We start from the raw sequence: 13,729 nt of genomic DNA on the forward strand, positions 1-13,729 counted from the left end.
CCAAATAGCATAGCACAGCCTTGGCAAAGGATGTCCCTCAGCCATGCATCATGTCATGGATGGTAACGGTGGGCGCTTCTGTGGGAATAAGTAAGTGATTACATCTCAAACCAGGATGTAGGGAGAATGGGAGAGGCTTGGGCTTTTCCTCTTATAACAGCTCTCTCTTGAGAACTACCAAAGGATTCACATGAGAGATAACCTCAAGCTCCCAGTGACCTGAGGGACTCTTACTAAGTCTTAGCTCTCAGTTTCCACTACCTGGCAACTGTACCACCCTGGGGACCTGTAATCACAATGAGCCTTTGGGGACCACAAAAATATTCAAACCACAGCACTGCCCCTGGATTTTGGACTGAGCTTCTAGCTTTAGTTTAGTGCCATTGTACTGAGAACACTGAAATATAATGTCATATTTCCAAGTCTCCAATGGCTTCCTTGAGTTTATTTTGAATTTTTAAAAAAGAACTTTTAAATCTGATATGAAACTCATTGTAAAAAATTGCATACATAGGAAAGTACAGACAAGAGAATACAATGTTCCTTTGATCCTACTGCAGAAGTAACTGTAGTGAGCATTCTTTCTACACATATATTTATGTGATTAAGATAGTAAGTTATGTATTTTCTACTTAACTCCATATCATAAACATCCTCTACTTCATAAAATTGCCTTTATAAACAGGATTTTAATCACTCCTAATATTCTTCATACAGATATGCCATATTTTAATTTACCTGTTCTCAATTGTACATTTAAACTGTTTTCATTTGTTCAGTTATTACAAACTACACTAATATGATCATGCTTGTACATAATTTTTTTCTCATAAGTTAAAAACCCACTTTAATATCCTTTTTAAGAATACAAGATTACTTTATAACACTACATAATGTATACATGTATTGAAATATCACATGATAGCCCATTAATATATACATCTTTCATATATCAGTTAAATTTAATTTAATAAAAAAGGAAAAAAAAGATTAGTTTCTTTGTTCTTCCATCCTTGTGTGTGGAGCAACTAAATATCTTCTTACTAAATAAATAGTGTCAAGAAGCTGATTTGCAAGTGTGGCACACAGTAAGAGCTCTGCTTAACTTGAATACTAGAAGTACATTAAAGAGAACACACTAGGGAGGGGGCGGAGGGAAGGGGAGAGAAATGACCCAAACATTGTATGCACATATGAATAAAAGAAATAATAAAAAAAGAACACACATAGAGATAAGCATAAATATGATGGAAGCTGGAAATAAGTCTGGGGATAAGAAAATTATTCGCTGATCTTAGTACCATAATTAAAGAATATGCTCATTTCGACCTTGCCTATTGGGGCAAAGCTTGCTAGTTAGTAACCACTCGTCTTTGCTTTTCTTCCTGGACGTGTAGTCAGACTGCATTTCCTAGTTTTCCTCAGAGTGAAGTGAAGTCAAAGGAGGATGAGAAGAGTGGTATAAACCAGTTTCAGGTCGGCCTTATGACAAGTTTCTTACATTCAGCCCTCATGCTTTTTCCTGCCCACCTCTTGATGAGCAGGTTGACCTTAGAAGCCACCTGTTGAGCTCCACAAGGAAGGAGCCTGCATTCCATAGCCTCTACTTAGAGAGGGGATGGTGGTTGTGGTGGTGGTGGTGGGGTTATGTGACAATGGCAGGCCAGCACTGGAGAAGAAACCCCTTTCATTGCCCCTTATATCTTGGAATTCTATTGGCAAGTGTCATCTTGAGACAGGGTTTCTTGCTTGAGGCTGAGCTCCTCTGGGGACCTGAAAACAAGGAACAATCACAAGCCAGGGACCCTGGGGTGAGCAGCTGCAGTATCTCAGTGGTAGACAGCCACAGGAGACAGTTGTGGAGAAGGTAAGAGTCAGACACAGACCTGATGAGACATTTAGGCCGTAGGAGCCTGGCCTATGGAGTGTGTGGTGGCTGGTTGCCCTACCCTTGGTGATGAGGAACAAGCCCTGTCACCTGTGGATAACTAGAGTCTGAGAGCTCTGAGCTCAAGGCGGGGGCATTGCTTTGCCCATGGTTTGCTGCTGGGTAGGACTGAGAACTCTGAGCCCAGTTTCTGCAGATCAGTCCATTTCTACAGCCTTCTCTCTCCTACAGGGTGATTTACTGCTGGTGAGGGACCGAAATGGTGAGATTGGCAGATAAAGAGCCTGGTTCTCTCCATCCAGTGGAGAACTCAGTGCTCTGTTTGCTTCACCCATTCTGACACACTCAGGGTACACCCTTTGACTTGTATGTTTGCTACCACTGGAATAGCATACAATGATTTTCTGACTAGGACTCCAATAGCTCAAGAAATAATAGCAAGAATTGACAAATGGAATTGCATCAAATTAAAAAGCCTTTATATATCAAAGGAAAAAATTACCAGAGTGAAAAGACAGACTACAAGTGGGAGAAAATATTTGCCAACTATTCATCTGACAAAAGATTAATATCTAGAGTATACAAAGAACTCAAAAAATTGAACAACAAAGAACAAGTAAATAATTCAACAAATGGGCAAATGAATTGGACAGACACTTCTGAAAAGAAGAAACACAAATGGCCAATAAGCACATGAAGAAAAGCTCAACATCTTTAGCCATCAGGGAAATGGACAGCAAAATGACATTGAGATTCCATTTAACTGTGGTCAGAATGGCTTGTATCAAGAAAACGAAGAATAATAAATGCTGGCCAGCACACGGGGACAACAGAATCTTTATACACTATTGGAAGCAATGTAAATTAGTGCAGCCACTCTGGAAATCAGTATGGAGGGCTCTCAGAACACTAAAAATGGAAATACTGTATGATTCAGCTACACCATCCCTGGGTATATACCTAAAGGAATCAAAGTCAGCATACAATAGTGATATCTACATATCCATGTTTATTGCTGAACTATTAACAATAACCAAGTTACAGAAGAAGCCTTGGTGACCATCAACTGATGAGTGGATACAGAAAATGTGATATACATATATATGATATATATTTGAAATATGTAAAAAGAACTCTCTATATACACACACGTATGTGTGTAAATAATAGAGTTTTATTCAGCTGTAAAGAAGTCCATTCAGGAAAATGGACTAAAGACTAAATGATACTTAGAGGTGGTGGTAGAAGTATGAAATAAAAGGACTTCTCCTCTACCCATGTAAGCCTTTTAAAATATTCCAAGGCCCAGATTAAGTGTCTGCTATATTTTGGGAGTTGTCTTTTCTAAAACTCATTTGAAGTTTGGTTCCCTAAAGTGATGGTACTGAAAATGTCCCCAATATAATGGTATGAATGTAATGATATTGAATGGTGTTGAAAGGTAGCTTTAGGACAGGGTCCCAGTAGGAGGAGACTGGGCCAAGAACACCCTTGTAAAGGGATTAATGCCTTTACAATGATATTTATGAAAGGTCTTATAATATATCGTAACTGAATTCACTCCTCTATCATTCCTGGAACAGTTTCAACATGTCTCATGTTTCCATTTTACATACATGAGTACATAATATTTCACCATATTCACCTCCTATACCTTTAAGCACTATGCATGTCAGCAGCAGGGTACTTTTGTACTCTTATTACTAGGGACATATCCAGGTCTTGTGCAAGTTTATTCATATTTGAGGTCTCACTTTAAGAGAAACAATGCAAAATTATAAGTGCAAAATTAGGCATAAAATAAATTTTTATTTGGAATGAAAAAGAAATCACAATAAATTATAACATTTAAAAACTGACAAATATGGAAAAGATCACAAAGTTTGGGAAAATAACATGTTTACGTTAACTAGCTGTTTAACACTTCTTTTTTCAGCAGTACTGGTATTTGAACTTGGGGCCTAGTATAATGTCCCCAGTCCTTTTCTGCTTTAGTTTTTGGATATGGTCTTGCACATTTTGCCTGGGACTGGCCTTGGACTGAGAGCCTTCTACCTATGCCTCCCAAGTACAGGTGTGAACCACTACAGCCAGATTTTTGGTTGAGATAGGATCTCACTGACTTTTTCCCCAGGCTGGCATGAAATTGTGATCCTCTGATCTCTGCCTGCTGAGTAGCTAGTATTTTAGGCATCCCTGGTTCTGCTAGCACTCCTTTTCCCTACAGTTTTGACTGTATACTATGATTGCACATGACAACAATTTTCTATCATTACCTATAGATAGAATTGAAGATAATCAAGTCTATCCTCTCATATGGTTGAGTTTTTTTTTTTTAAAATTGACAGTTTATGGAAGATTCTTTGGCTTCATAAATAACTGTCATGTCATGGAAAATTTTAAAATTGCCAAATTTGAGAAACCTCTTAGCAAGTTTCTATTATGTAAGATCTGTCTGAATTTGAATAACTAAATTTTCTTATATAGAAACTAATCTTAATACTCTTTGAGATGACCACATTTGCTAGCCAGTGAATGGTCTAATTATTAGTTTTGTATTTTTTCACTGATTCTAGTGTTCCCTCTCAAAATATCAAGACCTTTAAATCTTTCCCAGTGTGTTCCCAGGATTCATTCCTCTTCATTAATTTGATTATCAATCAATTGAAGGCTTTATTCATTACTTGTATTTGAAATTTCTTTCTTTCCTTCAATAAAGTACAGCTTTTGGTATTATTTGAAAACACTTTTTTTGGTTACAATTCACTTCTCATTGTCATAGTAGCTCCTAGTGAGATCTTATAGAAATGTGAGAAACACCTTTACTGAAGGATGCATTTTTTTTTGTTCATGCTACACAAAGCATCTTCATGACCAAGGTTAAGAAGCATATCCTTTGCTTACCATTGTACACCTCTGGCGAAAGAAGATATTTTCTACGGATTAGCTTTTGGTTCTGAATATTTCTTCCTTTTTGTGTGGTTTTGGGAACAAACCCAGGAGCCTTGCATATAGTAGGCAAGTGCTTTACTGCTGAGCTACAACCCCAGCCTGAATATTTCAAAACTTGTTTTTCCTCTACTATTTATAGCTGATACTAGATGCTATAGGACCTTATATTGTGATCGGACTTCTGTCCCTGAATTTTTTGAGCCTATTGTCAAGTAAAGTCAACACAGAGAGTAGTAGGAATATTTCTAGAAGCTATTCTTATACCAGACAGGAGCTCAAATTAGCAATACACAAACATGATTATTAACTATGTAAATGCATCCTACTATACCCAAACTGAATGTACCTGCCTATAGCAACTTCCCCAGGCTATATTCTCTCAAATGCTTGTAACCTACACAGTGCCATGTATCATGAGAAAAGTATGACAGGAAAACCTAAGAAGAAAGAGACATTGTACATTTCAGCTAAAATATGTTACTTTTGCAAATTCTACAAAATATATGATCATGTGAACCCATAGCTAGGGTCTTTTCCAGGGCCTGGGAAGAGAATGGTATAAGGAAAGGGACTTGAATGTTTAGCTTCATTAGCGTCCCTGAAAAATCCATTCCTGAATAGTAATCCATCTTGTATAGTACTCTGTAGTCTGACTTGTGATACCCTCTACATCAGATAGGCTCCTGGTGTTCATTATAAGATTCCATACTTTGCATGGTCTCACTGTGTAGTCCAGGTTGGACTGGAACTCACTAAGTAGCTGAGGCTAGCCTCAAACTTGTATCCCTCTTCAAGCCTCTTGTGTGCTGGGATTACGCATGCCTGGCTTGCATAGACTGTTATATATGTTCTTGTATTTAATTGAGTACTGTGTGTCTTAGACATGGTAGTACCTGGTTTGCTAGTTGAATGATACTTGAAGGAGAAAAAAACTTTAGTGGAAGAAGAGCAAGACAGGGGAAGAGAGTACAAGAAGATGGGAGAATGATTAGTAAAAGGTAAAGAAAGAGGCATTAAGCCAGTGAGTAACAGAAACTTCAGCTGTCAATCATCAAGCATTGTGGCTGGTCTCCTTCAGTGGACACTGATGTCCTGCCCACCTCTCCTCAGCCATATAAGTGTACCGGGGCCTGCAGTAGTTTGTAGCTTTTTGACTGTGTTCAGTATGAAGGCTGGGCCTCTCGTCCCCACTACCTGAGGGCTTCTTCCAGCAGTGGAGAGCTGACCCAGCTGCAGGCAGCTCTGTGCCTGTGGGCTGCTCTTTACACAGGGATGGAAGTTGGAGGTAAATACTCCAGCCTATTCAGCCTCTGGTGGAACACATCTGAGGTGAGTACCACAGATGTCATCAGAAGAAGTGAGCTCCAGTTGCCTGCAGAGGTGATCCACTTACTAACTCATTTATTGGAATCTCTCCCTTCCCTGGCTCACTTTCCCTACTTCCTGAGATAAATTGTCAAACTAACCGCATTCAGTTCTTGTGTCAGGGTCTGCTTTTGGGACAATGCAAACCAAGACACCTAGTGTAAGCCATGTGTGAATAATTTACCATTTAAGAAACATCTAAATATTAAAGTACAAAAACATAGAATACAGTTTGTAGAGGAAATAAACAATTTGGAGACACCTAAATAAATCATTTATCTGTGTTATGTGTATCTGTTTAAGGACAATGCTGATCTGTAGAAACTAATTTAATTTCTATGAGAAGATAAAAAAGAACTAAAATATTGCATTTGGGTCCTTAAAATTCTCTTGGGTTTATATGCCAATGCTGGTTTATTAAAGGGTTCTGTGGTCCGTTCACATACACATGTGCTTACAATATAAACAGCTTAACTAGACATCTGCGTTGACTACATATGAGAGGCAGTTAACTTTTTGCCTCGTTTCTGTTCAATGATCTTGATATTTTAGTCTGTGGGCCAGATGAAACAAGATTGGATTTTGTTTCCAGATGTGTCACAGTTTAGGTTTGTATTTTGCAGGTGCTCCCCCCCCCAGCTGGGAAGATGGAAACTTGCCATCTTTCAGGGATGATGATTCAGGATAGAAATATAAGCATGTTAAAAATAATTCGACATATTAATGGAGGGCTTTGTCCCTTGTGGGCTGCTTATACATAACATATGAGCAGACCAGCAGCTGTTCTATATTTTAAAAACAGAGTCAAAAAGTTAGAGGCATACATAGCTATTCAAAACATAAGCAACTGCTTGAAGTCATGGAAACAAGATTTGACAATAACCTTTTATTTGTGAAGCTTCCCCAAAAATAATAACCCCACTGGGCTATGTTCAGGTATTTCTAGTCCATCGCTTGGATTCTCTAAAACATCTTCCTTATAGCATGATGGAGATGACTGCATTTATTAGGTATGGAAATTGGTTTCTAGCTGATTTTCTACTCTCCAATATGTATATTTTAAAAATCATAATTATTTTACAAAACCTTCTTGGTTTTGTCTTGGACATATTGTGAAAGATTTAAAGGCTCCATTGATGACTGAGCTGTTAAGTGTGATGTCTTACTCCAGGCCTGTGATGATATTCTTTGTACATATTTTCTCCTTCAATGATAACTTAAGGAATATTATGCATTGTCAAGGAATGGGAGAATTCTTTACGTTAACCCTTTACCTTCCACTAATCCTTATGATAGGAAGGGCTCTATAAGCCTTTTCATTTAGCAAATGGACTAGTAGAACATTAGATCCACTCTGCCTCTCAAAGCTCCCCCATGCAGTATGCTCCATTTGGGCTTTTTCTTTTGGAAATTGTTGTTCTCTCAAGTATAGTAAGGACTACATGACTGGTCCTTGCATTTCCATTTGTAAGATTAGGGGTATTTTGTGTAACACACTCCTGCCTCTCTGGAATTAAAGAGAACAAGTCAGCTTCAGCTCAAGGAGAAAATCAGTATCAGGTTGGTATCAATGTTATTTCAATCAGCAAGATGATTGGACCAAGATTGGGAGTGGACCACAGCTTAGGAAGAAGGTTGGAAAGAAAGGAATTGACAGTGGTGTTGAAATTTGGAATACGGCCAAGGAAAAAAGCTCTCATCTAAGTCTTATGACCTGCATTCTAGGCACAGTGTTCTTACTCGATACAGTGACCTTGAATAAGTCTTAAAAAACAAGAGGGTTTGACAAGATGGTATCTAAGTTCTAGAATCCTATTATTACTAAAAAATGAAGTTATGTAACAGTAGAAATTTTTTATGTTTAGAAGAACTGGAGATTGCAAATTGTCAAAGAAACTGCTTGGGTGGGGGAGGAGGGGAGAAGAAATTTGGCAGTTGAAGGGAAGTCATCCTTTCCTTGAGAGGACTTAACCATCAAGGGGTCTTTCCTAACCAATATCAGAAACCCTCTCCATTCAGTCAGAGAGCACAGAAGTCTCAGTCCTGGCCACAGACATTAGAATTGTGACGTGGTGGGTATGACTAGGCCAGTCCTCATTACTAAACCTCACTGAGGAAAAACACAGGCATTTCCTTGGAAGCATATTGGAAGTGTGGGAACCCATGACTGGCCTTTGCTTCCAATGGTGAAGTAAGGTAAAATGACTCAATTTAACATGAGTAATTGTATTTCAGTATCGGTGGGAAGGAACAAAAACATAATTTCGCAGAGTGAATACTAAAAGAAATGTGTTTTGTATTGTAATTAAAAAAAAACTTAGAGCCAAATTGGATTATTTCTCATGTCCTCAGATAATGAACCCACATTATGAAGATCTATTTTGGGGTCAGAACTGTTATTTTTTTTTCTTCTACCAATGTTCAATGCTTCCTAACAGCCACTGCATTCAAAGAGTACTCAGATGCTTTCAAAGATTTGGCAAATTGACTTTCTCTTTTCTCATTGTATCCCTGGGGTGGGGAGGGGGGGTTAGGTATAATTTCCTTTTTTTTTTTTTTGGTAGCACTGGGGTTTGAACTCAGGGCTTCATGCTTCCTAGGTAGACAAATGTGATGCTTGAGCCACTCTGCTAGTATAGTTTTTTCAAGCTAGAAAACATTTCCTTTCAATCTCCCTATTTCATAGATGAAGAAATGGAGATCCTGAAAGTCTACTTGACTTGCTATGATTGCTCAGCTTGGCTGATGCTAGAATGCAAACTAGAATCCTGGTTTTTCTGTGTATGTTACATCACAGCGTTAGATGTCGGAAAGCATTACCGTAGAAATTTCTCAGTAAATGTTTGCCAAGAGAAAAGGACAATAATGATTCTGACAATGAATTGTTCTTATAATTCCTATCTATGGGAGCTGGTTTAGATCAATGATTTTCAAGGACAGATGGAGGGAGTCATATGAAGTTTGAAAAGAAATAGGGGCTTTGTCTTACTATTTTGGTTTGCTTTTGGATATCATATTTTAGTTTGAATTTCAAATTACATTGAAAAAGAGCATGGGACTTTTATCTTTACTGAGGATGGTTGTACCTGTAAAGGTACAATGTGCATTAGCTTCTCAAAGTTCTTTCTAATTCACGGGAACATATTCCCATGAATTAAAGAAGTTTTGTGTTTACTTGCTATTCTTTTTAGTAAAAAATAAAACTAAAAATGGATGAATTTAGGCTGGAAATTAGTGACCGAGAGTATAGGAATCGGATTCTTTTTGATAGTTAAGATAAAAAGGACTTATAGTGGAAGCAATCAATCAATGTCCATCAGCTGATGAATGGGTCAATAAAATGTGGCATATCGATATAATGGAGTATTATTCAGTCACAAAAGAAATAAACTACTGATAGATGCTGTGTTGTTAAACCTTGAAATGATTATGCTGAGTAAAAGAAGCTAGATAAAAGGCCACATATTAGATGATTATATGAATAATATGAAATGTCCAGACAGGTAGATCCATACAGACGGAAAGCAGACCAATGGTAGCTCCCACTGGAGTTTGTGACAAGTGAGCAGGGGTGACTGCTAATTTTCAGTGAAGAAAATGGTATGGAACTAGATACTTATAATAGTTGTACAACTTCTGGAGGGTGCTGTGTATCACTGAAATGTTTTAAAAGTGTATACACTAAAATGATCCTTTACTTTTAAGAGTGAAGAATCTTGGAAGGTCAGAGGCTATTTTTTTTAAAATGTTACCATTCTCAGCTCTCACTTGAGAGCTGTGTCCATATGTAGGAAAATCACTAGACTGATTTAAAATGGAGAGGTTTAAACCAAGCCTTGATTTATGTGAGCTGTAGGTAATTTGCACAGGAGAGAGGAATGCACTCCACAGTCCTGCTGCACTGGGCTGTTTTGGTCTGACCTGTTTTTTCTCCACTGTTTCTGTGCCCCTTGAGCCCTGAAAAGCTCATCCCCCATTCACACACAGGAGTTTATGTTTTGTTCCTTAGTCTCTTGGTGAACATTCTTTTTGACAATTTTTACACATTTAGTCAACTGTTTGAGAAGCATTTGTTTTAACAGCCAGGTTACTTGGTGACAGAGGTTATTCATTTGTGTTTTGAAATTGGATGTAAGAAAAAAATTGGCTGTACATATTTTTGTGGTATGATTTTAATAGTCTTTTTGTATCTTCATCTAGTTTATTATCTATATATAAAATGTATATATAATGGTTGTTTTTGATCTGACAGCTATAACTGATTTTTCCTAAAATATAAAAATTATGTTGGGTATTATTTGCCACATTAAAAAAAATCCAAAGATTAAGTGAACTTCTAAAAGAATATTTATTTTTATTTAAAAATTTGACACATTGAAGTGAAGCAGTTATATTTTAAACAAATAAGAAGACATAAAAACCTTTTCATAGACTTGGGATGGAGTGATTTGCTTTAGTTCGTCGTTACCCTGAAGGCCAGCAATAAAAGCCATCACCATTTTCTTCCTTTGTGAGCATCAAATTCAAATAAGGAGATTTTGTTTATAAATTCAAGAAGTTTTAGGACCCAAATCTTATTTAGAAGTTAAAAATTCTCCAGTAAAATACCTTTTCTTCATTTTGTGGTAATCTTGGGGAAACCCTGACTGCAGGGATGTTATTAACATTTACTGAATTTGCTTCTTCAGGTCAACTCCAGAATTTTCTGATCTGCTCCCCATAGATTTCTCAGTTGAATAATTTTTAGGGGTTAGTTGATTCATTTTGGGAATTTGGAAGAATATTTGCTTATTTTTAATACAAGATTTCTGATAAAATATAAAATACCCTAGATAAACCAGTATACTGTACAATTGTGATTTAGTGCACAACTACCTTTAAACTGATTGTGAAAATAAAAACCAACACAAATATGGTAGATCCTAATTTTCTAAAGAAATATATCTTTATTGACTTTTTAAATTTTCTCATAAAGCAGTTAAGAAACTCATTCTTGCCTTTGCATGCTATTCATTGTTATGATGGCTGCCTCCTTACAAGACTGTCAGTGGAGCTGATAAGTTTCCTTAAGCACCACAGAAGAGCATCATTGTGTGGCTCCATTTTTACAGGCAAGAATCCAAGTTTCAGCAGATAATGTATGCTTAGATCTCTTGAAGAAGATAAGTTTTTAGTGAAAATTAATGTCTAATTTACACACAGTAATAAAGATAAACTTTGAATCTTTACAGATTAGATGCCCACTTTATACCATGGTGTATTGCTTGAATTATGGGTGAGTGTACAGACTATAGATGTAGATGTACTAGATATGTCTATAAATAAAATAGTGCTTTAAGGTAACAATATTCTTTGGCTGATTTAAATGCCTGTGGTAGACTCTTATAAAAGGCTAAAATGAAAATGGCCCCACTATGATTGTCAGTCTTAACACTGAGCTTGTGTGGAAGGTCCCTATACTGTTGACTGTCAGCATCTCCAGATCCACGATATATTCTCTTGGTCCCGTCAGCGACTTCACAAGCACAAGCATTGCACTTACAGGACTTGTTTGCTAAAATAAAAGAAAAAAAGAGGAGTGCAGAGAATAATTTTTCTTGGATTAGAGTTCCTATTACTCTTTATTGTACCTCCCATAATAATTAGGGGAAATTATTCATTCTTATTCCTTATTTTTATTCCTATTTCATTCTTATCCCTTGTCCATCCGTGTCACTTGCTCCAAATTACAAGGACTTGCTTTTCAAATAATTTTTGTAAACATTTCTCATTAATATTTGTCAATGTTTGTTAGTACTTAACATTTCAGATCATTTTTTCTTTGTTAACATTTCTCTACCTCTGTATTGAGCAGTTCCAGCCTTTCCAGAGACTATAGTTCAGATGAGAATCTGATAATTTTTGAACTGGTAAGCAAAGTTGTCATTTTTCATTTTCTTAACATTGTGTGTCTGTTTACATTTTAGTGGATGAACAGATAGGTGAATAGTTAATTTTAATAGAATGTGGCAAATGTTAAGATATTTGGGGATATGCAGGGTCTGAGCATTCAGGAGCATACACATAGGAAAAAAGGAGGAGGAATCCTGAAACTTTGTAAGTCTCTTGGATGCCTGAGGTGAATCTCGGTAATCAACAAAAGTTCTATAAAGTAGCATATTCAGAAAAATTGGACAGTTTAGTTCTGATGAAGAATGTGATGGGTGCTGGGGAATGGAGGGAGATGAGGTTGGAAGGACCACTAAATGGATTTATGAATCCGAATTCCAAGGGATAGAAACATGAATGAAAATTTAGCAATCACTGCAATGGGCGAACACTAAATCAAGAGGGAGATTGTATATGTGGTAATGGGGGCGTTCTGGGAGCATGCAGAGGAGAAATCAAAGGAAGCTGAGAAGAGAAATGATTAAGTGGAGATGAGTGGCCAGCAGTGCCCTCTGGATTTAACAGTTTGGATGTCATTGGTGGCTTTTTCTCCATAGTAAGATGGTGGGGAGGGAGGACAGAGAAGTGACTAGGAAGTAAGGAAGCACAGATCATGGCAATGGGTTGATTTTGAAGAACCTAGTCTGGCAAGAGAGGGGAGGGATGGGGCAAAATCTAGAGGGAGAAACGTATCAAAAATGTAGGAGATATAGCAGGGAATCTGATGGAATTAGGGTTCCAGGTGAGATGGAATGAAGAGTACAGGTGCTGAGCTGGTCTTAGTTGGCAGGAGTTAAACTTTGTCTTTAGAAACTGGATGGAGGACAGAGACTTAAGTTTGCAGTGAGGTGGGATGGGAAGTTCATGCCTTGGTGTCAGTGATTTCAGAGGAGTACAGGTAAGATCGCCTACTGAAAATGAAGGATGTAAGAGCTTAACAAGTATGGGGTCATTTGAGATTAGGAACTGGAGAGAATGGAATGAAAGAAATAAGAAAAGGTTATGGGATTGTTGGGTACACTGAGGAGCCATCTAAATTAGAGAATAAGATTTTATAATATTACCAACCTGTGCTTACAAGATGGGTATGAAAATATGTATGAACTACAGGGCTGATCTGAGTTGCTGGATGGAGGGCTGACGTGTTGGTGACACAGTGGTTCAAGTGTATACCAAGTTGTTGATAGACTGGAAGAGAATAGGGGTTAGGGATCAGGGGACTATCATCACTTTGAAAGTGAAGAGCACAGAGAGTGATATGTAAGGAGGAGGGTCAGCGAGTGGGCCACTGGGGACCAAGATTCTCATGTGGAATTGTTCTAAATGATAACAAACTCCAGAGTATAGTGAGGGGGTTGGTGGCAGAGTGGCATGACATTGAAGGTCATGGGGGATGAGACAGCCAGGGTAGGCTGGGGTACTGGACAATTCTAATGATGATCAGGTTATAGAACGGAAAACTTCATAATCTAAGCCCTTCATTATTCCAGGCCGTCTTCTCTTCTGAGTAATCTCACCAACTCTCCCTGAGTAATCTTAACCAAAACTACGGCTTCAAGTAATCGTATACTTGCTAGTGACTTGAGAATCTGTATT

The 13,729-nt window shown here is 37.6% G+C and overlaps 1 protein-coding gene across 3 annotated transcripts in view; it reads right to left on the bottom strand.

Annotated features, from left to right (window-relative positions):
• Positions 1 to 10,534: 10,534 nt before the first annotated feature.
• Efemp1 (EGF containing fibulin extracellular matrix protein 1) overlaps positions 10,535 to 13,729 on the bottom strand; it is a 59,296-nt gene continuing 56,101 nt past the window's right edge. For all 3 annotated transcript variants that reach the window (XM_074049753.1, XM_074049754.1, XM_020182324.2), the window contains one exon: positions 10,535 to 11,759. In XM_074049753.1, the coding sequence (XP_073905854.1) occupies positions 11,598 to 11,759 (162 nt within the window). In that variant the 3' untranslated portion in view covers positions 10,535 to 11,597. The remainder of the gene's footprint in view (positions 11,760 to 13,729) is intronic.

This window comes from Castor canadensis, chromosome 12, assembly GCF_047511655.1.
Source record: "Castor canadensis chromosome 12, mCasCan1.hap1v2, whole genome shotgun sequence".
Lineage (NCBI taxonomy): Eukaryota > Metazoa > Chordata > Mammalia > Rodentia > Castoridae > Castor > Castor canadensis.